General features: G+C 44.1%; 1 protein-coding gene across 8 annotated transcripts in view; it reads left to right on the forward strand.

The window, feature by feature from the left end:
- The window catches only part of LMO1 (LIM domain only 1), a 154,830-nt gene that overhangs the window by 89,006 nt on the left and 40,538 nt on the right, over positions 1-25,286 (forward strand). For 7 of the 8 annotated variants that reach the window (XM_053285467.1, XM_053285465.1, XM_053285462.1 and 4 more), the window contains one exon: positions 18,488-18,701. In XM_053285467.1, the coding sequence (XP_053141442.1) occupies positions 18,496-18,701 (206 nt within the window). In that variant the 5' untranslated portion in view covers positions 18,488-18,495. Of the gene's footprint in view, positions 1-14,730; positions 14,790-18,487; positions 18,702-25,286 lie in introns of all 8 variants that reach the window. The other variant, XM_053285460.1, reaches the window with a different exon arrangement.

Raw genomic sequence — 25,286 nt, forward strand, 5'->3', positions numbered from 1 at the left:
AGCTACTCATGAGTAGACCCCCCCATCGGGAGGCTAAAAAGCAGCCTCCCGGCTCAGGGGTCACCATAGTATGCCCTGCGCGCTGGCACGGGGCATACTGGAGCTTCCAGGGGCCGCACGGCCCCCAATCTCCCCAGCCTACGCCAGCATCGTCACGGAGCCGTCAGCTGTGTGGGCGGCTGATGCGGCTGCCCAGGGCTCCCGCCCTGCTCATCTGTGGGGAGACTGGGCTAAGCCCGCTCTCCCCACAAAACTGACAAAAGCGGGTCTCCCTGATCATGAGACCAGCCTCAGTGTGAGCTCTAAGGAAAAGTCCCGTCCCTGAACACAAGCTCAGTTAAGGTGGGACCATGTATTTTTGTGTTAAAGATGTTGTTAGTGTTAGATCTTTATATCTTTGGATAGTCATTTAAGAGCCCATGGTTTTATTTATGATAAATGATTAAAAAAAAAAAAAAAAAAAGCTACCCCTCCCTTGATATCAGTATTACGATTTAGCAAAGGCTATGTATTCTTGGCCGGATATACAAATGGATATTATGTTACATTTGGTATTCTCCCCAAACCATAGGTGGCCAAAGTTAGACCTACCGTGATCATCTGTTAAAATTAAATTTATATTTCTTATTTGGAAAACTGATCTTTGATAACAATTGATTGGACAGTGGGTAAGATCCAAGCCCTAATTTTTGTTTTTGGGGGAGGATCAAAAATCAAAACTTTCTGCTTTACAGGCTGCCATTCCAGAGGGCCCCTTGAACTTTGATGGGCTTTTGGGGGGGCACAGAGGGCTGCTGTTTGAAGGAGAGAGTCTAAAAGCTCCCTTGCACAAGTAGAGCAGCCACCTATGCCAATGTGGATCCTAGCCAATGAGGCGAGTCTCACGATCAATGAGACTCACCGAAATGAGGTCTGCGGGGAGAGTGGGCTTAGCCCACTCTCCCTGCAGAGGATCGCCCGCGGAGCCCTGGGCAGCCAGATCAGCCGGCCACATGACTGCCGGCTCTGTCACAGAGCTGGTGGGGGCTGCAGGGATAGGGGGCTATGCGGCCTCTGGAAGTTCCAGGATACGTGAGTGCGTGGGGTATGCTGAAGAGACCCCTGAGCCTGGGGGGCTGCTTGCAGCCTCCAGGCCGGGGGTCCCCTTGTGTGTTGTTGCAGCGTGGAGCAATACACGATTTTAAAAACGGGGTTAGCGGAGCGCTCGCTCCACTAACCCTGTTTAAGGGGAGGGGTATTCAAGCGATTTACTCGCTTTGGAGAAACCGGGCTTGCCTGTGAGCCTGGTGGTTCTCATGCTTGGCCGAAATCCAGCTAGGCTCCCTTAGCCCGATTTTGGCCAATCATGAGAATCGCTTCAATGTGTCACTAGTTGCCAATACTGCAAAATACCCATATGAAGCTGCCTATGCTGAATCTGAGCCAATCCCTGTAGCCTAGTGCTCTCTGTTCTGTCTGGTAGTGGCTCTCCAGTTTCAGGCAAAGGTCTTTCTTAGCCCTGCTGCCTGAGAACCTTTTAATTACAAATGCCAAAGATTAAACATGCAATTTTCTACATACAAAGCAAGTGTCTGGGCACTGAGATAAGGCCCCTCTTATATGCAAAAGCCCACAATAACATTTTCCCCTTATGCGACATGTGAACCTGCACAAATGCTTGCAGGAAATAGAACTGAAAATTGAGCAAGATTGGAGCGGGCACGTGATTCGCATGGTAAACCCTAATGGTTTGGCATGGTCTAATGGTTAAAGGTCACAGATCACTCTTTGGTGCAAATAACTAAAGTGCATAATCTCAGTGTATGATGATTTACTGTTTGATACCTTCTGTACTAGTTGATATGTTTGCCAAAATATTCCCAAAACATATGAAGAGAAAGAGAATGTTGCTTATAGACTGGACTAAAATAGCTTTTATTATTATTGCCAGAAGATGAGCACTTGCTTCTGTTTGTGCAGCGAAGACAGTCTGACATTTTACAACCATTGGAGACAACTTTGAAATGCTGCTTGTTTATTGTGTTGACCAAAGTTAATGAGATTACTTCGCCATTCATTTAATTTTGTCAGTCTCCTAGATGCCAGTCTTTTACTGGAATGAGGTGGTGCAACTATAAATGCTGGAATTAAACCGTTTTTTAAAAGAAGCTGGAGCTCTCAAATACCATGCTGTGTCTTCCCACTCTCCAGCCTCAAACCATAAATTGCTTTAATGGCGCAACAGTTGTGGAGTTCTTGTCCATTAACCATCTTTTTAGACTTGCTGCTTTGATTCATGTAGTGCCCATTAACGCACATGCACATAACCTGGAAAGAACATGAATTAAGATTGCTTTACATTCCAAAACGCCAACAAGAATGAATTAGCAGTTAGGTTATTTCAGGTGAATGGTAGAAAGATTCCCTATGAAAGCATTATTTCTGACTGGTGTTTCGGAGAATCTCCCATTTGACAGGTTGTTCATGAGTTCATGAGTTGAAGAACTTTTGGGAAATGGCTTCTAATATGCCTAACTGTGATTGGACCCTAAACCTAAACTGGGGGAAGCCCAGGTGCATGTGTGAAGACAGTTGTGCCACACATGTTGAAGAGGATCTTGAAAGCCCAGCCATGATTACAATGCTGTAGTTTTATGCAGTTATCCTCCATTAATAAATAGAATGTCTGTTAGGTGGAATTCTTTTTGGAAACATAATTTTGATTCCCCTGCACCGATTCCATCACTCACTACAACTTTGGCTGCTTTAAATTCTGAGTATTGAGGGGATGCCTGAGATATATTTATACTACTTTTTTTTTTTTAAGCCTTGGAAGTGCGAGCATTGATGCAAGCGTCGATACTCACTGGCTTGTTTCTCTGTTATAAGAATGTACTAACTACATGCAAGAGCAGAACTGAGCATGTCTATGTGAGTAGTTCTTGGATCAGCTGGTATGGTTGCTGCTGAAACAGACTGTAAGGCACGGGAGCACTCCAGAGGTCTAGGCTGTGAGGACCACAGCGGTGGCTGGTGTGGGTGCCGCCACTGGGGCAGCGGCAGGAGCAGATTAAGCTTTTTGCTGCCTAGAGGCAAAAAGGCTTTTGCCGCCCTTTTACCTTAAACAAAAAAGGTTTGCTTTTTTAAAAATAAGGTAAAACGGGGGTACTTTCTCCTTGCCCACTCCACCCTTGCTGCAGCTGCCACGACCCACAGAGAGGGGTGGCAAAGTTTGAGGAGGGGCAAAATTTGCTGCTCCTCACATTTTGCCGCCATAAGCAAATGTCTGCTCTGCCTCTCCGTTAATCCACCACTGTGCAGGAGGCACCTTTAATTCTAAATTCCTAGGTGCTTACCTCTCCTCCTGAAAGCTGTTGAGAACAGCAGTGCACTGCCCAGCACCCACTGCAGCAGAGGATCAGCTCCACCACTCGGCTGGCCTCCACACGTGTGGAGGCCATTTGCTGGCCACACAATTGGCCTCCGCCGGCTGAGTGGTGGAGCCGATCCTCTGCCGCAGCACACCACGGCTCACTGCTTTCAGGTGCGGTGGGAGGAGAGTTCAGCACCTAGTAATTTAGAGTTAAAGGTGCCTCCCGCCGCGGCATTTAAATAATGTGAAGGAAGTGTTCAAGCTCAGTTCTGTACCCTCATTGCTGGAATTACTGTGCAACATGGAAATCCTTTGTTTTTATTCTATGCTATTCCTCCCATTTAAGAAACTGATTTTCCACCCTACGAATTCCAGATTTCATTCCAAAACTTGCCATTTAGAACACAAGCTTAAACTGAAACTCAAAATGATCGTGAGCTTCATTTTGATCAGGCCTTGGGCCTGATCCAGCAGGGCTGTTCTTATGTTTCCTATGAATTTACAATGAGAGGGAATCAATTGCCTTTTTGATATTTACATTTGCAGCCTATACAGTTTGGGTTCTGAGTTTCATGGGGAATATGTAAATTTGGGAACCCTAAATTTTAAATTTGATCCATGAAGCCTGAGTTGTGCTTGATTCAAGGGAGCTCACTTACAGTGAAATCCAGCCATTTCAAATGCATAAGAATGACCAACTTTGAAAATGGTGCAACTTTTTCCCCATTTCAGTACTAATTTTAAATTTAATCTTTTAAGCATCATATAGTTTAAACAAAGCAGCTCTTTTAGATCATCTACAGAATTAGCTTAAAAAACCCATGCATTTGTGCAGTGAACTGTGTGATGAGATAGGGGTGGTAAAGCACACTGAAAATGCTCTAGAAACTACAAGTAATAATTAGTCTCTCTATCTTGGAAGCCACAATGGATGCGGCATTTGATTCTCGATTTTAAAAGAATATCTTGAAATAAATGTGAGTAAAAGAGGCTATTATGACTCACAGGACTATTTTGTGTGGAAATCTTTCAAACTAAGTTGCAGACGGAAAGAGTTAAAGCCATCTGCCCGAAAGCATTGTGTAAAACACACACAATGTTGGGGGAAATAAGCCAATTATGTGTTCATCACAGGAGGTGGGGGACTGACCTTTGTGTATAATTAGTTCTTTTATTTAAAGGAAAGATTTTGAATAGAATAACTAATTAGCTGTCATAACTGGCAAATTGAAGATTTTGGCCGGATCCCCTTCTGAGATGTGGGAGGACTTCTCCTTCCCCACCCGGTACATTCACACGCTTTCTTAATTAGCCTTGCTTTTAGTTCTGTGCTGTGGTAATGAGGAATGCAGTCACTGCACTTAACAGAGCCCCCTCTAACAAGGCATAAATACAGGTGGAACTAAATTGCCTTCAGCCGTTCACTGTTGCTTTAATGTGAAGCATTCTTCCCCCACCCCCCTCCTTGTTCTCTTTTTAAAATCTAGGTAGATTGGGAGGTTATTGAAAGCAAAGGAGATCATGGCAATCTCAACTGTGTGTTCGGCTCTGGACTCATTTCTATAAAACACAAGAAGGCAGGGAAGCCTTGAGGCGTATTTCATTAGCTAGCAGTCCCACATTACTCTTTCAAGCCAATTAACCTTTAGAGTTGCATTAAAGAAATTAGATGGTGAATTTCCATGCTTTTAGATAGGATCAGTAACCCTCTTGCCGAGCAGATGACACTGGGATGTGCGCGCGCTGGGTGTCTGGTGAGCTCCCTGGCTGCATGGTGCCGGCCAATGCCGTCCCCGCGTCTGCTCCTGCCTTGTCAAAGTTTTTCCGCCTCTTGAAACCAAAGTACATGTGAGTGGCCTACCTTTTAAGAGCCCTGCATTGATACCCGTAAAGCAAACTTCGTATAAACTTGGGGAGGGGAGGCAGCCTTCAGTTGGATCTGCTGGTGTCGCTCCGCTCCCCTGAAAGAATCCCGGCGTGGAAGGTCTGGCTGATTAAAGCCCGTTTGTCATCCTTTGATTGGTGGCAAAGTCTCGCTTATCCAGTACAGTAACAGCCTGTTTAGACACCCTCGTAAATTCCGCTATGACCAGAGGTGGTGTCTATAATTTTTTAATGTGCGCTGGAGCCGTGAGCACTCAGAACAGGTTTGTTTTGTATTTACCAGCAGCAAGTCTATTAAGCTGAAAGAGCAAGAAAAGGAGTTTACTGGTAGCCCAAAATAGAAAGGCCTCAGCTGCTGTTTCTGAGAAGACGGGCACCAGGCTGCTAGCAAGAAGGGGGCCGAGTGCCTGGGACCGGCATTATGCCCCAGTCCGTGCTTCATCAACACTTCTGTGTAATGAGTCTTGATCACATATTTAAACAAGCGAGTATTGGTTTCTTACTGCAAATGTGTTGCTTATTTCAAGTATTACCTTATTTAAGCCCATGTGGAATTGTACCTCTGGCAGTCTGTTTATTTCTTTTTGATAAAACACCGCATAACACATAACAGCATTCAATAAAACTTTTTTTCCTTGGGCTTATGACTTTGGAAGACTACTGAGAGGGAAAGAATCAACGTCTTCAATTTAAAGGAAGGGCGAGACTTTCAAATGCCACTATTATAAATCTTTATAGTTATCTGTAGTCTAGATCTCAACCTTAATTTTTTAACCCCCCCCCCCAAAAAACCCTATCCTTCCCTTTCCCCAAGGAGCTTTAGCAGTGCTTAATTTCTCAAAGAAGAGATGCCGGGGCTCAAGTCTGCTGGGGAATAGCACCTTTTATCTGAAAATACTCCTCTGTATTTCCTGATGAGTGAGGATTGTATAATGGTGAAGGAAATATACTCTGCATATGCTCAAGGGAACTTTCATCCATTCTTACTTCATGGCTTGGGACCAATTGGAGGGCTCTTCTACTCTTTCAAGATGCCTAGCCCAAGATCTACTGGTTCCCATCGCCTACTGCAGTTTTCCTGCACCCCTGCCATTCCAGAAAGTTCCCCCAAACCTTATGTGTCACTTTGTGGGGCCACAGAGGGCTGCAGTGAGGAAGGGAGGGTTGCACATGTGTAAGAGTTCTGCTTGCACATTTGTGGTCCCGAGCCCAAATGTGCCACCGTGAGGCTATGGCACTGGAAATGGATGCTGCAGTTCCTGGGGTTGGGGTGCCAGGACGTGCCACTGTGCATGCCCCCCCCCAAGCCCCAATAATGCGCCTCCTTCCCCCGCAGTCTGTCAGCTGTGGTTGCAAGCAGCCATGGCTGACACACAATCCAACAAACAAGGCTAAGGGAGCATTTGCTCCCTTAACTTCTTTTAACTGGGAGGCTGCTTAGGCGGGTTTGCCACTGTGTAGCCACTGGGATCAGACCGATCCCGGTGGTCCACATGAGCGTGCAAAACTGGGCTGGGCTCCCTTGGCCTGGTTGGGCACACTTGTGTGAATAGCCTCACTACGTCCAGTGCACATAGAGTCTGTGTATAGTATACACACATACAGGTCTATATGCACTTAGGATTAGTCAGACATTGAAGTTGTTCACACGAGCAGCCCTACCCAGGCTTGCCCAGCTCTACCTGGGTAGGGCTGCTCATGTGGAGCGCTGAGATCAGACCCAATCCCAGAGTTGCCCTGCCAGGTGACTCAAGTATCTGCCCTGGGCTATTACCGAGGCAGAAGGGTGTGAGCATGCCCTTCTGCCCCAGCCATATGCACATTTGGGCTGCCTGAAGCCCGAGCGTGCATAAAGCCAGGTGGCAGCAGGAGCTCCTGGCAGCAGGGGAGTCCCCCAGTAGATGGCGCTGCTGGGTGCTCTCCAGACTAGACCCTACAACGGGGTCAGGACATATCTTGGAAGTGTGCTTCCACACTTCCTGTCTCGTGACACCACAGTCCTTCCAGGGACAGCAGTGTGCCGTTCACATTGCCAATGCCTTGTTGAGCGGCAATGTAGAGCAGGGACGTCATACATCCGGTGTGAAAAGGTTGCTGTTTTTTCGGGTTGTTAGTTGCTGCGAGACTCCTCCCCCTGCTGGTCACACCCCGAATGCGACTTTCCTGAATGGGGGCATTTTGCTGCTGTTCTAGCAGCTAGTCTGGAAAGCGCCCTGGTGCCACGCATTGTGGGATGCCAGAGGAGTTCTTTCTCCGGCTTCCTGCTCTGCCTCTCATCGTGCAAGCAGCAGAGCCTTCTAAAAAAACTTGGACCATGTGCGGGAAGGCAGATAGGAGCCTGCCTCCCCACCAGCCCTCCCCACCACCATAGTTTTTGGCCATGTTGATAGCCTTATAATGTGAAACGTATGTAAGATAGTACTCTTCCTATCTGTATCCTGCAGTGGAGGGGGCCTGTACCCAGGTTCACCTTTCAAATGAATGCATGGACAGTCATTCACCACAAAAACAAAACCCATGTACTAATCCCTGTATAATCCCTGTAAGGTAAAGTAAAGTGAGCCATCGGGTCAGTGTCGACTCCTGGCAACCACAGAGCCCTGTGGTTGTCTTTGGTAGAATACAGGAGGAGTTTACCATTGTCTTCTCCCGCGCAATATGAGATGATGCCTTTCAGCATCTTCCTATATCACTGCTGCCCAATATAGGTGTTTCTCATAGTCTGGGAAACATACCAGCGGGGATTCGAACCAGCAACCTCTTGCTTGCTAGTCAAGTCATTTCCCCACTGCGCCATTAGGTGGCTGTAATTCCTGAACACATGTACAATATGATTTCTGAAAAGGGCTTGTATCTAACTGATAGGAGCAATATAAGCCCACATTTTGCAGAAGTCAGAAAGAAAATGTGAAACATTCCATTTCCTTGCTGAATATGCTTACACACACTTGTGTGTTGGAATGAGCCCACAGCTTAGGTATTGTCATCTGGAGAGACGGAATGCATTCAGATTCATTTTACACATATGCCGGCAAACTATCATTTGCTGAAACTTCTTAGCCTGTGGATGCATAGCAGAATACACACGCGTGTTGTTATTGCATATGATGGTCTCTATAGAAGCTGCATGCTAATTTGTACACAGGAGGGCTTTTCCTGCAGGAATGTTGTAGCATTTGAAGCAGCCTTAGAAACCAACTGGCACCAGTGGTGTTACCTGCTCTGCCTTGTGTAATCTCACCAGAATGCTGGGACTGTCAAGTTGCAATGCCGCGGAGACACTGTTCTCTCATTGTTTGCAGCACAAATCCCTGGTGATCAATTCTGGCAGTTCTGAAATTTGTTTCACACCTCCCTTCTCATACCAAGTTGCCAGCTAATTACAGCCCCAACTTTTCTGTGCTTCTATTTGTTCCTTATCCAGATTGGTTTGGGTGCCGGGGAGGGAAGCCTTCCAGACCAAAATGTAATTTCAAAAAACTGAACCCGACTGGCACAGGTTGACCTTGCTCGTTATTATCTGAGTAGGAATAGCAGCTTTGAACATCATATGATCTCTGAAACGGTAGCTTTTTTTCATTAGAAAACCCCCTGCTGAAAACTGACCAAATGTGTGTGTGTGTTTTTTTATCTTGCAAAGATAACTGCAAAAAGATCTTTTTCTGCGAATAACTAGAAGGAAAAAATCACAAAGTGTCCCTCTTTTACCTGTCTCGTAAGCTTCTCTGAAGACCATTGTGTCTCTAAAATAGACGGTAAAGAATCAAAATTGTTTTTGTCTGCCAGGTATGTATGAGGCAAGAAACCTGGCTATGGCCAGTTTTAAAATTCTTAAAAGTATTCCTTATATTGTTCAAAATCAGTTTTTCATTTATACTAAAAGGAGCCTCTCTCCTTTACTGATTAATGCATTTATTATTTTTAAATGGGAAAAAGAGAATGGGAACACATTAAGGCTATTCAAACAAGCAACAGGGAGGGTGGGCAGGCAGAGGGGAAGGCAGGGATGGACCTATCTCCCCCACCCCCCAGATGATGGCCAATGCTTCTTTGGGTGCGCCACCATGCACCCAAATCACTGGATGCCGGGACGCCTTTCCTTGGCCTCCAGAAATCCCACAATGCACCGCACAATGAACACAGTGCATTGAGGGATTCCTCTAGGAGTTGGGCGCACTAGGCTAGCAGCCCAAGCATATACACGCCCTCATACCTGGGGTGAAGAGCGCACTCATGCCCTTTAACCCAGGTAAAAGCCCAGGTACAAAACCTGGGATTGCAGGGGAGGCAGCGCCGAGATCAGCCTCAATTCCGGTGCTGCACATAAGCCCTACCCTGGTAGGGCTTCCCTAACCTGGGTAGGGCTGCTTGTGTGCATAGCCTTAGGCCAATCTTTTGCCAGTTACACTTTACATATACGTCATGGATATGGTGTAATGGATATGGTTAGCTCTCCTGCTAACTGAGCAAAGAGGCAGCTTTTAAAAGTGGTGATTCTCTTATATGGCATTCTCTTATATTCTCTTATATGGTAGGGCACTTTCCAGATTAGACCCTAAAATGGGGTCAGGACGCATCTCTGAAGTGTGCTTCCACATGTCCGGTGTTGTGGCACCACAGTCCCAACGCTGACCGCAGGGTGCCGTTCATATGTCGGATGCCTTGTTTTGAATTTAATCACTGCAATTTAGTGCTAGGATATCGTTTATCCGGCGTAAAAAAAGGGGTCGTTTTTCCGGGTTGTTAGTTTTCACGAGACTGCTCCCCCTGCAGGTTTTACGTTTTGACTGCGATTTGCCTGAATGAGGCATTTAGCCACTTTTAAGCTGCTTTTAAGTGACTAATGTTAACCACCCAGAGAAGAAAGTTTGGGTGGTATAGAAGTTTTAATAAATAAATTGCCGCCCTGAGACCTTGGGTTGTAGCAGTATAAAAATGCACTAAATAAATAAATAAATAAATAATCTGGAAAGCACCCAAGTGGAGAGCAACTGGCCTTATCCACCCCCAGCACAGCATCCCTCTAGTGGCTGTTGCTGGTGTCTATCGTATGTTTCTTTTTTAGATTATGAGCTCTTTGGTGACAGGGAGCTATTTTATTTAATTATTTATATTTATGTAAGCCGCTTTGGGAACATTTGTTGTAAAGCGGTATATAAATATTTGTCATATGTGCATGTTTTTCCCTGGGGAAAATCCACTACTATTTCATATATACTTACATTTTTGGAAGCTGAAATTGTCCATTGTCTAAGTTATGCATATGTGTGCACATATGTGTGTGTTGCTCCTTCCTGGAGAAGCTCGCTAAGAGTCTTCCCTGGCAAGTGTCTTAACTGGTTTTTGATCTCTGGTTTTGTTGGCAATGAGTGTTTAACAATTGCTGTTTGCTTAATATAAACAGGTTAATGTTGATTTGAATCTGTAAGTTGCTTTAAGTAATATTTGGCAGGAATGCCACGTATCAAGAGGACTAGGCTTCCAGATTCCTCCCTCAGCATGGTGCCATAAAAGGCAGGAAGGTAACTTGTGGAATGTGGCTTGTGGGCCACACCAATACTTCCTCCATCCACCAAAGTCATGTGTGCCACAAGGCCAGGCAAGAGCCATTCTGATATCCCAGGAGGCAAAGCTCTGCTCGCCCTCCAGCATCTCATGGAACCATTTGGGCTCCTAAGAACTACAGAGGCTGCACTGGCAACTTCTATTAATAAGACTGTCACGTAATAAGGTGCATGACTGCCGTCATGGTAACTGTTTTCCTTTCCAAACATAGCTAATGAAACCAAGTGGTTCCACTAGAGATTCTTTTTTTTAAAAAAAATATAATTTTTTCCCCCTCCCATAGGAAATGGTTGACATTTTGAAATGAGATTTCATTCCAGATTGGAACAAATGGTCAAAATGCTGATTCACTTTAATAGGAATGAAGAAGTCCAAAGCGAGGCTCAAACTAGAAGTGGCAGACACAGAAAGTGGCTTATATAATGATTCTGCATGTCAGAATTAGACACCTTGTACCAAAAATAGAAAAATTGTCACATTCCATCAACCAAAAATGCTGCCTCAGCACAACTACGTGGAAGGTGAATTTTAGTCAGCTTGGGGAAGCAACCTGAGGATCTGGCATGAAGGAGCCACACCTCTCGAATGGCCCTGGCGCCCTGGTCGGCAGCCTGTGCCTCCTGAGCCACCTGCAGCTCTTTCTTAATGTGACGCATAATGAGCCACAAAAAAGTCAGCTTGATTTATCCATAATACCATCAAGATTTGTCATCTACCTCTTTACCATTTTAATTGCACTATGTTATATGTACTGTGTGTGACAGGGTAGTGAGCAGAGTCAGGGCTCTGCTCAGCCAAAAGGCAGCCAGCGCTGCATGCAGCAGAGGGCGCTGTAAAGGGAACACCAGAGCAGAAGGTGAAGCAGAGGAAAAGAAGAGAGGCGGCTTGAAGAGAGAGGCAAAAGCCAAGTTTCCTGCTAAAAAGGCCTTATCCTTGAGCTGCCTGGTAGTGAGGTGGCCCTGGGCCTGGTACTGTAATATCAGAAGTTTTATAAACCAATCAGAGAAAATCAATATATTCAAGCACGGAGATGACAACTAAAAGCAGATAGAAGATGAGTCTATTCACACGAGCAGCCTGGGTTGGGCTGCTTGTGTGGAGTGCCGGGATCACTCCCGACCCTACTAGCTCAGCTTTTAATCCCAGCCCTGAACCGGGGTCGTATGTATGCTTGGGCTGCTCTCAGCCTGAGCACACACAGAGCCAGGCACCTAGAGCACCCGACTCACAGGAGACTCTCCCAATATACTGGACTTGTCACACAGTGCATTGTGGGATACCTGGAGGCCAAGACTCATTTTCCTGGCCTCCAGGATGCCGCGTGGCTTGCAGCAGTGCCTGTCGTGTGGGTGTGTGCTATGTGGCTTGGTTGTTGTTGTAATTTTAATTTGGTTCAGTTACTCTGTGGATCATATGGGGGAAAGTAGGTCCAACTCTGCCTCCCACCCCCCACCCCAGCCTCTCCACCACTGCCACAGTCATGTGCACAACTTCGATGAATATTGAGAATTTCAACATGAATGGAGAGAAAGTTCAGGACAGAGTCTTATACTTTTAGAAGTTCACCTGCACTTCTGCTGTCTCTCTCTAAAGATGTCCAAGAGCAGCAGATAAGTGGGAAAGGATTGAAATACAAAAATAACAATATGTATACCATTATTAAACTGTTTTGGTAATGAGTAACAAACAAAACAGAATGGACTTACTGTGAGCTGCAACAGATTCCCCCATGTATTTTTTTCTCTCTTTCTCTTGAATATTGTGTGTGTGTGTGTGTGTGTGTGTGTGTGTGTGTGTGTGCGCGCATTCTATGCATGCATGCCATCAGGCTGCCAAAATATTTTGGTAAAAGACAAAAACAAAGAAGGCTGAAGACGCCTGCTCCAGGGGAACAGTGTTTTATCACTGAACCTTCCTGATCTCTGCGGGCACAACAGAGCCAGAGCTGCACTGTATGTCACAAAAAGCACAGAAGTGCTTCTGAAAACAGCAGCTCTGTGCTGAATCCTCCCATTCCGCACTGTACCATTAGTTCAACTTACTTCGTGCCCCCTGGAATCATTACACTGAGCATTTTCCTGTCCTCACTCCACAGCTTTAGGCGGGACAGTGTAACAATGTCAAGGCACAGGGCAAGGTGAACTATATGTTACAGAGGGGGGTGAGAGAATTTGACACTGAGCTGCTGGTTTGAGGGGCTATCCTGTGTTTTTTATAATGTATAGTTCTGACCTTCACTTCAGAGAAATGTGGAGCAATCTTACCCAGCCATCCACTTAAGACTCAATGGTTTTTTCCTAAGTGTTATTTTTTGAACTGGTTTTAAATGTCATAATATCTACCTCTATCCAGGGATCTGTGCTTGACTGACCCAGGGTTCAACTTAGTAGAGTAAGAAACTCTTTGATGCTGTACATGGTCACATCAGATATGTCCAATGTGTTAACAGATAAACCAAGGGATACCTTTCCCAGCTCTGACAAGCTCTCAGCTACCCATCCAGTAATTCTGGGAGCACTGATATAACCAATAGAAAACAAATTCTCTTTATCCAGTCTCAAGCAATGTATCAATATTTTTCATTTCACTACTGGTATCACACAGTAGTTGGAAGACACCCAGTAGGCCATCAAACTGAAGACAATGCTTTATGGAAAAAGGACTGGGTTGGTTTTATTAGCCAAACTCAAATTATTGAATATCACAGTAAATGCAGCAATGCAAATGGACTCCTGAGTCCTTTCCAAACAGATTTAATGGAAAGCAACTCCTATTGATTTCAGTGGAACCTTTAGAACGGCTGTAATTTAGTTGGGATCACACCTAAATACACACAGCCAGAGTCATCCATAAGCAGGCTATGACAACAGACAAAGACAGTAGGTGATGACGTGATGGACTTTTCTTAGGAAGATAGGGGTTCAGCTCCCCATACAGCCACCAAGCTGCTTAGATGGTCTTGGGTAAATCAAGTATTTTTCAGTCCAGCTTACTGCACAGGATCAAATGAGATAAGGAGGCTGTTCTCACATGCAGGTAAAATGGAACTAGTGAAGCCCAGCCTCCTTTTGCCTGCATGTGAGAACCACCGGGAGTCGTGCAGCGGCACGGCAGCAAACCCGCAAGGGAGTCCTGGTTTTTAGCCCAGGTTAAGGGTGCAAAAGTGTCATTAGCCCCGGCTAACTGATCATGTGTCTGTGCCTCACATCTCCGTGTGGCACCCACATACCAGCGTGGTGTAGTGGTTAGAGTGCTGGACTAGGACCGGGGAGACCCGAGTTCCAATCCCCATTCAGCCATGAAACTAGCTGGGTGACTCTGGGCCAGTCACTTCTCTCTCAGCCTAACCTACTTCACAGAGTTGTTGTGAAAGAGAAACTCAAGTATGTAGTACACCGCTCTGGGCTCCTTGGAGGAAGAGCGGGATATAAATGTAATAATAATAATAATACCAGCAGCCTCCTGGGCAGCATCAATTTATTGCCCATAACACACCACACATTCGCATGGTGCATTGTGGATGTTCTGGGGGGCTCCCAGCCCCCAAACCTCTCTGCTGCAGGCAAAAGCCAGCAATTGTCTGGGTGGGCCATCTGCCTGCCCAGCAACAAGGGAGAGGATTGTCTGCGGGGGAGGTAAGGTTTTTGACGCTTCCTCCCTTCGCCCCTTCAAGCCCTCCTCACAGATTGTGAGAAAAGGGCTCACTGTGTGCTGCCCTGAGGAAGGGCAAGCTACAAACACAACAAATTAAAATAACACAGGACTACCAAATGGGGATCTTGTGCAATCTGTATCCTTTAAACATGCATCTTAGTGCATGTTTAGTCTTGGGCATATTTTGAGTGACATTATCGATTGTGTGCTTTCTTTTGAGAACAGGATTTCTACTTGCTAATATGAGTTTGGTAAGTTTTTCTCTCTCTCCAAAGGATGTCAAAAGTTGCTGGCATTAACACAGCAAGTGGATTTTGTGACTCCAGCAGCCTCGGTGAGGAGGGCTCTTTAAGCCTCAAGGGTTTTTGAATGTTACTTGACCTGTCTCCATAGTACTAAGACCATTTTGATAACAAATGGATCAATACCTCCCTGTTTGTCTTGAAGTGTCTTAAGTGCTGTTGTTGTCCGCTTGCAGTTCTGACAAAGCAATTATTACTGTAAGAGTGGTGGGTTTTATGTGCTGAGCATTTGCTACCCTCGGGTCACCCTTGCTTTTAAGGAAAGCAGAAAATGTCACTTGCTATAGCGGCACTAACTAGAACCACTGTGGTTAAGGGTCTGTTAATAATTCCATTGTATATATATTTTTTCCTGCTTTGGTCTAAAAACTATGCTTCAACTTGGCACGAGGGTTTTCTTTTTACCGTCCTACAAGCAAACGCTTCCTTATTTCCTTCTCCTAGGCCAATATATGTGTTTAAGTATTCAGAGTAGATAAGCACCAGAGTACTTGAAACTTCTATTTTAAAAGTCATATTTTGCATTGAAGTGTACTCCTCCTACTTAACATACATTTTGTCCTCAGTGCCCAATAAGCACCAGTGATCTAGTCTTCCTTCAATCCTTTATTCATGTTTCAGCATTCCAAAATGATAGGCAGACACACTACCTTCCATAGCCCTGGAGACAGGAAGTTCTGTCAACCCCAGAATTACCATGATGCACCGTGCAAGTGTGTGGTGCATCATGGGAATCCTCCTCTCCTCCCCAGGCTCCTCGCAGTCTGGCAGCCATGGCTGCAAGCAGCTGCGGCTGCCAGACGATCAGAAAAACAGGGTCACGGGAGCACTCCCATTTTAGTGGGTGGCTAGTTAGGTGGGTTTACCTCCAAGTTGCCACCAGGATCAGCCTGAGCCTGGCAGTTGACACACAGGGGCGTATCTAGGGTTAGGGCAGGCAGGGCACGTGCCCTGGGCACCACTTGAAGGGGGGCGCCATTTTGTAAAATTAATTTTTTTAAAAAAATGGCTGCCAAAAAACAAAATGGCCACCGTGCATGCTCAAATGGCCTCTGTGAGGCCCTAGGTCATGCCAGGCCTTGCAGAGGCCATTTGAGCATGCACGGTGGCCATTTTGTTCTCAGTGGCCATTTTTTAAAAATAAAAAAATAAAAATGGCCACTGCACATGCTCAAATGGTCCCTGCGAGGCCCTAGAGGCCAGTGGGGGGAGGAGGAAACTTTGCAAACCCCCTAGCCTTTAGGAAGCCCCCCGAAGGGGCTACAGGTAAAAATAATAATAATATATAATATAAGTCACTGTACACATATTCAGATTGGCACTATGTACAGAGAATAAGGGCTTGTGAATACTGAGCTGATGCTTATGAGCTAGGATTGTATTCATTTGCTCTTACTTTGCTTCTTGTGATAAGTGAGTTAAATGTGATGTCTTAATAATATGGCTATTAATGGTGAATTTGTCTTTGAATCAGTGTGAAATCCTTAATATTAAGGCCCACTGGGAGTTTCTTGCTCTCTTTCTCTCATTTTAACTGTCTTTCTGAAAGACTAGAATATATTCCAAGCAGTGACACAGTTTACTCTGCATATCCTTTAATTATTTACAGAGTATCTGGGAAAAGTCAAATTCTCCATTTATTTTTAAAACTTATGTAATGGTGATGCTACAATGCATAGTAGAGAATTAGACAGGCACTTCTGTGTACTCCCAAGTATACCTCCACATAGTATTTGGGTATTTCATGAGCCCCAGCATACTGAAATTTGTAGTTTTCCAGCATTTTTTGGTCTGGCTAAGTCCACTGCTAAAATAGTTTTTGCAATATTAAAAGATTAACGAGCCTGACTTGTATTTTTCAGCTGATATTGTGGTAAAGTTATCTGAAAGATGGGTGTTAGATGCTTGGACAGGGGGCGCAATTTCAGTGTTTGCCCTAGGCGCTATTTGCCCTAGATACGCCTCTGTTGACACGCATGTGCAAAACTTGGCTGGGCTCCCTTAGCCCGGTTTTGCATGCACGTGTGAATAGCCTCATAGTCTACTTCAGCAGCAATATTAAAGTAATGGCTTCCCTTCCCCCAAAAAAAGAAAATCAGCACAATGCATAAGACTGCATATTAGGGCATTGACACACTTATTGCTATGCAGATAACCAGTGCAGATAACTTCTTTTACAGTTATTTACAGACTCATTGAGAAAGTTCTGGTACTACTCTTGACTTTTCCTTGTATCTGTATTCAAAGACTGGAAATTCTGAGTCTCGCCCCAGAAATGAGAGACTAGTATTCAAATGCTCATGTGGTGCCATTTCTGGTAACATAAGGAAACGCATACTACTTTCCAGCTACTCTACATCCAGAAGTGGCTTGACGTATTTCATGTACACCAATTAATCCTGATGGCAAGAGAGTAACTGAAGCAGGTTTGCACCTTGAAAGTGTGGTTCACTCTGTCTTTCTGGGCCAAGTCACAGTCTAGGGCAGTGGTCTCCACTATTTTTTTCAGGTGGAGGCCCACTTTGGCAAAAAAAAAAACCCACAAAAAACCATGCAGTGCCTGAAACATTAGCTACTATGCTGACCTCTGCAAGTATTGTGCTTTTTGCGGGGTGAGCGGAGGGACGCCAAGAAAATTGGAGCTCTGTCAAGCCCCACAAGTTTAGAATGTATGCACGGATTGCTAGGACATGTAGCCCTTGTGAAGTGTAGCCTGCTTTCCTTATAGAGCTCTAGGGGGAAACCGTTGGGAAGTGCTGCACTTCCCAGGGGTCCATGCACACCTTCCAAAATGGCGCTAGGATTCAAGAGGGCTCTGTTTCCATTAAAGGAGCCCCATCATGTTGGGGCTATACCCAAGGACCAGAGGAATGGGAGTGTGCTTGTTAGCAATATTCCCTGGCACGCCCCTCTCCTCTCCAGGTCCTGCACTTGTCTTCAGAGGCAAGCACTGAACCTGGAGAGACTTTGTCCTATTAGTTGGAATGCTGGCCACCTGCCATCCAAATTAAGGGGAGACAGTCTCCCCCCAGGTTCAGTGCTTGCCTCTGCACCCAAACCTGGGGAAGCAGGGGCATGGCTATGGAGCATGTGAACACTAGATGGGGTGGGGGGGCTACTTGGTGTGCTCCTATTCTCCCTGTACTGATTACAATATATCCAATTGTATAAGTTTGTTGTAGAGGGCTATACTGTCTAAGATAAGCATGTTCAAGGCAGTGTATATTTCCTCTTTTGCTAGTGACTCTCCAAGGAGTGGCCGCAAGTCCATCTTGCCAATCAGCAAGAAATAAAGTGTGTACAAAACCTGTTCTTAGCATATACATTTTCAAAAATATCTTTCCATAGTAAGGTTTTTGATAAGCAATGCCAGCTGGAATTGTTGCCAAGTTTTGGAAATAAGGCAACAATACTTAAGTCATTAGGCCCAGGAATTAATACGGGGATCAGTTTGTTTTGCAGAGCAGAGGTTTCACTTAAGCCATATTTGAGGTAATGAGCCAGTTTTATTATTGGAAAAATTAATTACTGTATCGTGCTGCTAGGACCACAAAGACAACCTCAGGTTCTCTGCTCACTTTGCCAAAAACCACTTAGAAAGTTAGCTTACAAGACCAAGAACCTGGTGGCATTCAAACACCAATAACTGGGATTGTTGTAGAAACAGTATAGGGGTTCTACACAGAAGATTCCTGGGAATGTCTGCATTAATGTGCTTTTTCCCCCATAGGCGTGCCAATGTTATCTGTGCAACCGAAAGGGAAGCAAAAGGGCTGTGCTGGCTGCAACCGCAAGATCAAGGACCGATACCTTCTGAAGGCCTTGGATAAGTACTGGCATGAGGATTGTCTAAAATGTGCCTGCTGCGACTGTCGCCTGGGAGAGGTCGGATCAACACTTTACACAAAGGCAAATCTCATTCTCTGTCGCAGAGATTACCTGAGGTAAATGTAGGTCTGTGCCATGAGTCCTGCCTATAAGCATCTCGCTTAATTGCCAGCTCTCTCTTTTTCCCTGTCAGTACTTTTTGAAATACACCTAAATGTATGGAGAGTGGCCCCACTACTTGAGAGCCCAAAAATCGTTTGTGGCTAGGTGTTGCTTCCTGGTGCATTCAGTGTTTGCTTGCATTTCTTTTCATTTTTGATGTTTCCTGCAAGAAAGTGTGTGTGCGCTTGCGTGTGTGCATAGAGAACCTGAGGGATTACAAATTTCCCTTTCTCCCTTACTCAGACAGAAGCAAGCCACAAATGAGTAATCATACAATTATTTGAATGTGGAGTCTTCCTAGACCTTGGGAGATCCTGAGAGAGGATTTGGCTGTTTATTTCTTTCTGCAGTGAGGGGGTGGGGGGACATAGGAAGAAACACACATACTCTGCTTCTGAAGTCTCTCAGGGACAATATGAATAAGCCAAAAGGCACCTGGTTTTAAAAAAAATAGTAGTCCAGATAGGCAGCAAGTACTGAACCTGTTGTAACATAGTTAACTATTGCTCATAATACAGCACTGAGAGATTTGAGAATGAACCCAGATCCCTTATTTGGAACACAGCTAGATAAGATGTAATTTCCATTTGTTTATTTAAGGCTGCAAGACTGGACCAGTCAATATATATCTAGTCGTTAGAGGGGACAGAATTAATTGTCTGCATGGGCTCAGTTTCACTTGCCCAAGCTGGTTCCTGCCCTATGGGATCAGCCTCAAACTAGCCATTTAATATTGGGGACCCACTGAGACCATTTGAGAAGGTGCTCTTGCCACAACTGTGCTACTTCAAAAGGATTTCTGACTTCCTTTTGCATTAGCAAGTATGCACAAGAGCACCTTGCCAACCCAAGAGAGAGAGAGAGAAGGGGGGGGGACTCAGAGAACAGTTACCATGGCTGCACTGAGGGGTAGGAGATTGCTACAACTATGGAAAGTGGCTGCGGATGCCATTTTGTATTTTTGCCACCACTTTGTCTTCTGGTTTTCTGATAATTTTAATATTTCTGAATTTTGGAATTTGCATGTGTAATGTGCCTGTCCATTGTTCTAGCACACTGCTGGCAGTGCACAAGAGCACCAAGGAAGATTTTTTAAAGCATTATATTGACTGGAAGTCAACTTCAGGGCCTAGAAAACAAGTCTGCCCAACTGGAGTCGACAGACCCCAAAGTCACTCTCTTGCCATTTTAAAGTTTTATTAATTATTACAATATCTTAGCAATCAAGTTACACTTAATTAAGTAAAAAATGACTTCCCGCTTACCAGTCTGTGCGGTTCTTGTTAACTATACATATAAGCCATTCCTATAATATTATAAAACATATATACTCCGCCTTACAATTCGATTTTACCCTACCCCAACCTGCTGTGATACTAAATTTCAAACTCTGCTGAAAGGTCCTTGTTAGAAAAATAGTTCTTTAAGTAAAGTAAGAAAGTTTCCCAATCTTCTTTAAAACATTCCAAGTTTTAGTCTCTTATAAGTGTTGTAGGTTTTGCCATCTCCGCATATTCCAAATTTTTGATCAACCAGTCTTCTTTTGAAGGCATTTTATTATCTTTCCATTTCTATGCATATACTATTCTAGCTGCCGTGGTTGTATACATTAAAAAAGTTAAATTTCTTCTAGAGAACTCTTCTTGAGTTATTCCCAACAAGAAGGATTCTGGCCTCATAGGAAATGTCATTTAGAAAATTTTCTTCAGCTCATTATATATCATATCCCGAAAGGCCTTTGCCTTCCCGCATGACCACCCCATATGGAAGAAGGTTTCTTCACATTGTCCACATTTCCAACATTTGTTTGAAACATTTTTATACATCAATGCCCCAAAGTCACTCTCTGTGAGTCTTCCATGCCATGCAGCAAAATTCCAGAGTATCCCACACTGCCATTTTCAACAATCTCCCAAAGTGCAACTTTTCAACACACTTATATTACATATTAAGGACCAGTCATAATGAAAAAAAGCCATTGGCTGTATGAACAACACTTTGTTGCTGTATTGAAGTCGCTATAAATCTCTTCCTTGCATGAACTCCCCCCTACACTATGCATAGTAAAGCAGGAGTAAACTGCCATTTGGAAAACCTCCTGGGAAATCAAAGCAGCAGGTATAAGCAAGGGACCCAATCCAGCTAGTGTTATTCATTATTAAGTCTCATTTACATTGTTCCATTGGTTTCAATGGAACTTGGCCTGGTCTCCAGTGGAATGAAGTGGTTAAGCATTTTGCTGTTAGAATGAACAGTGAGTGGGTGATGTCATTTTTGAATGCTCCCCTACTTGAAAAATGTCCTGCAAGAAAATGTATATGTAGCGAAACATTCAAAAATGATATTACACAGCTGTACCTGGAACTGGTAAACTCACTGTACTGCTTCATGATTCCCCCACCTTCTGTTGCTAGAATGACCACACCATAATCAAGACAAAGACTTAGAAACAAATATGCAGAGGAGCTGTGATGCTTACTTTTAAAAGGAAACCAGCCCAGGGGGTGGATTTTGAATTGCAAAGTGTTGTGAGATTTGCCATTCCTCAGCTCCAAATTGCCCCACCCCACCCTGTGGCCTTTCCCCTTGAAAGGCTTACATTGTTCAGCATGTTTTTCCAAAGGGTGTTAGGGCTTTATTATATCTGCCCTTAATATTTTGTTAAGCCCTAAATTTAGCTGGGTGAGAGTTGTTCGTTTGTAGGGGAAAATCTCCCCAGATTATTGTGTGAATCAACAGGTCTAAAGTAGTCCTTCCATAGTGGATGTTGAGGAATTATTCCACAGTTATATGTGGCATATATAACGTCAAAATCTCCAAAGGGAAATTGGACCAGTTTTCTTACTAACAATCTTCATTATCCTCATAGATAGGAATTCATGATACACTTTCAGTAACTAAAATGTCATTAGTATTTTCCTAGCAGTGCTGGGGTATATGCTTTCTTGAGTTCTTAATACTGATTTAAAGTCATATCACTAAAATAAGTGGGATTTGCTTGGTTACCATCAGAGCTTCTGAAAATCTGTCCATTTATTTAAAATACCTATATATAGTTTGGCTGAAGTCTACAAATAGCAATCACCCCTGCTTGATTGATTGACTTTCTATGCCACTTTTTCAAAAGCAACTCAAAGTACTTTAGAAAGTAAAAATACATAAACATCATAATGAAACAAATAGTATATAAAACTAACAGTAAGATAAATCAATTTTCCATAAAATCCAGCTATAAAAATGCAACTGTTTAATTTTTTTTCTTCCCTAAGACAAGCAGGATAGAAATGGTAAAAACACAAATAATGCACAACACCAGTGTTGTAGGCTGCAGGAAACAGAGCGCTTGTTCAGCACCATGAGGAATCTTGGTTAAAGCTGATCTCCATGAAACGTCTCTGAGCCTCAAACACATGCACTCCCCACTCTCATCCCTGTGCGAGCATCCACTTCATGTCTAGGTTACAATCAACCAAGACTTGTTGTTGTTGTTGTTGTTCCAAACTGATCAGTCTTATTTTATTCTAGCCTACTTACTCCAAATATACTGAGATCTGAACCCAAGGTTTTGAAGCTACAGATCTCAATATATTTGAAATAAGTAGGCTAGAATAAACGGAGACTCAATTTGGCCATCACAACCAATCTTGGTTTATTTTAACCTAGATAGGATGTGGACATTCATCCAAGGATGGGAGAGGGTAGTATATGCCTGAGGCTCAGAGACATTGCATGAAGCCCAGCTTTAACTGAGGTTCTGCATGCTGTCTGAACTGGCCCAGAGGGTCATACAATATACTAAAGGTCTTCCTTTTCTATTTAGAAAGACTTTGTGTTACTTCTTGATACGATGTGCAGAGGCTGGATAATAATATGGCTGTTTTATCCAGTGCGCCAGATAGATCATTCATAACACTACCTCACCATTTCAAAATTTCCATTTTCTACCTCAGCAATAGTGATAAAGTGGCTGGATAAAAAATTTGGCAAAGATGTTTTTAGACACAGTGAATCATGGTCAGTACAGTGGTTTGAATGAGATGGATCTGAACAGCCCTTTCATCTGTCAACACTCCCCTTCCATCTTTATTTGCTAAATATACATTTTTGTTATTTGCTAAATATACATTTTTGATATTTGTTAAATATACATTTGTTATTTGCTAAATATAAATTATAATTATTTGCATCTCTAGAGACGCAAGTTTTGGGTAGGGATGTTCACTAAACCAGTTTGCCTAGTTTGGTTCGAATTTAAACGGGGTTCGAACCAGGAGGGGGTGGGTCTGTTTTGGTTCTGTTCAAACCTCCCCCGGTTTGGTTCGAATTTGAACTGGTTATAAGTGGTTCAAACCTCCAAAAGTAGGTGGGATGGTAGCTGGTACCCATGGGTATCTGCCACCCAAACCCCTAAGCAATCGGACACTCGTACAATTTTTTATGAATTTTTGAATTTTATTTTTATTTTTTTCTCATAGGTTATAATGGGACTTGAACCAGCCCATTATTCCCTATTATGGAGCACCCATGGGTGCCAACAACCACCCAAACCCTGAAATAATCTGACACCCCTATGGTTCTTTATGAATATTTGAAATATTTTTAATTGTTTTTCTCATAGTGTATCATGGGAGCTGAACCAGCCCATCTCCCCTATTGTGGAGCACCTAGGGGCACAAAAGTGGGGTGGGTGGTAGGCACCCAGGTGTGTCTACCACCCACAAAACCCCAAGGCAATCGGACACTCCTTTGATTATTGGTGAATTTTAATTGGTATTTTTGAATTCCTCATAGGGAATAATGGGGATTGTAGCAAATGTATAGCTTCACGTTGGGGGGAAAGGGGTGTCCTAGAGTGGAGTGTGGTGGGTGGTAGTTCCCAAGGGGGGCAAGGAAGCTATCAGAATTATTTGAAAGGAATTGGGCAAAAGGCTGGTTTTTAAGTGATTTTTGAAGTTTACGCGTCTTTAAGGTTTTTCTCCATAAAGAAGCATGGAGGTGTCAGCAAATGTATAGCTTCACGTTGGGGGCAAAGGGGTGTCCAAGAGCAGAGTGTGGTGGGTGGTAGTGCCCAAGGGGGGCAAGGAAGCTATCAGAATTATTTGAAAGGAATTGGGCAAAGGGCTGATTTTTAAGTGATTTTTGAACTTTATGTGTCTTTAAGGTTAGCGATGAGAGTGGATTCATGGTTTGTCATTGAAAATCTTATATGCTACCAAAGAATCTACACTCAGAACACCTCAGAAACAACAAAACGCAGTACCCCATGGGTTAGCAACCCATGCGGGTGGTTGGCACCCTCGCTCTGGGCCACCCCAGCACCCTCCAAGTGCAGTTATGGGGCTGCTAAAACCTCCATTCTTCCCTATGGAGAGAAACCTTAAAGCCACTTGGGGGGTGCTGGGGTTGCCCAGAGTGAGTGGTGGTGTAGTGCACAGAGGGTGCTAACCACCCCCATGGGTTGCTAACCCATGGGGTACTGGGTTTTGTTGTTTCTGAAATGTTCTGAGTGTAGATTCTTTGGTAGCATATAAAATTTTCAATGAGAAATCATGAATCCACTCTCATTGCTAACCTTAAAGACACATAAACTTCAAAAATCACTTAAAAACCAGCCCTTTGCCCAATTCCTTTCAAATAATTCTAATAGCTTCCTTGCCCCCCTTGGAAACTACCACCCACCACACTCCACTCTAGGACACCCCTTTCCCCCCAATATGAAGCTATACATTTGCTGCAATCCTCATTATTCCCTATGAGGAATTCAAAAATACCAATTAAAATTCACCAATAATCAGAGGAGTGTCCGATTGCCTTGGGGTTTTGTGGGTGGTAGACACACCTGGGTGCCTACCACCCACCCCACTTTTGTGCCCCTAGGTGCTCCACAATAGGGGATATGAGCTGGTTTGGCTCCCATTATACACTATAAGAAAAATAATTAAAAATATTTCAAATATTCATAAAAAATCATAGGGGTGTCCGATTACTTCAGGGTTTGGGTGGTTGTTGGCATCCATGGGTGCTCCATAATGGGAATAATGGGCTGGTTCGAGTCCCATTATAACCTATGAGGGGGGGAAACAAATTTTAAAAACCGTACAAGTGTCCGATTGCTTAGGGGTTTGGGTGGCAGGTACCCATGGGTGCCAACTACCACCCCACCAACTTTTGGAGGTTCTAACCAGTTTGAACTGGTTCGAACTGAACCACCACCAGTTTGATTCGAATTCAAACCTGCAGCTCGAACCTGATGGCTGTTTTGGTTCGAATTCGAACCACCAAACCACCCTGGTTCGAATTCAAACTGGTTCGAGTTCAAACTGGCTCGCACATCCCTAGTTTTGGGCAGTATAGAAATATGTTAAATAAATAAATAAAAGATGATGATGATGATGTATAAATGTAGGTGCCAGAGGTTTAAGAACATAAGAACAGCCCTGCTGGATCAGGCCCAAGGCCCATCTAGTCCAGCATCTTGTTTTGCACAGTGGCCCACCAGATGCCACTGCTAAGTTTTAAAATAAACTTGGTGTTCAGCT

The sequence above is a fragment of the Hemicordylus capensis genome, chromosome 1 (genome assembly GCF_027244095.1).
Source record: "Hemicordylus capensis ecotype Gifberg chromosome 1, rHemCap1.1.pri, whole genome shotgun sequence".
Lineage (NCBI taxonomy): Eukaryota > Metazoa > Chordata > Lepidosauria > Squamata > Cordylidae > Hemicordylus > Hemicordylus capensis.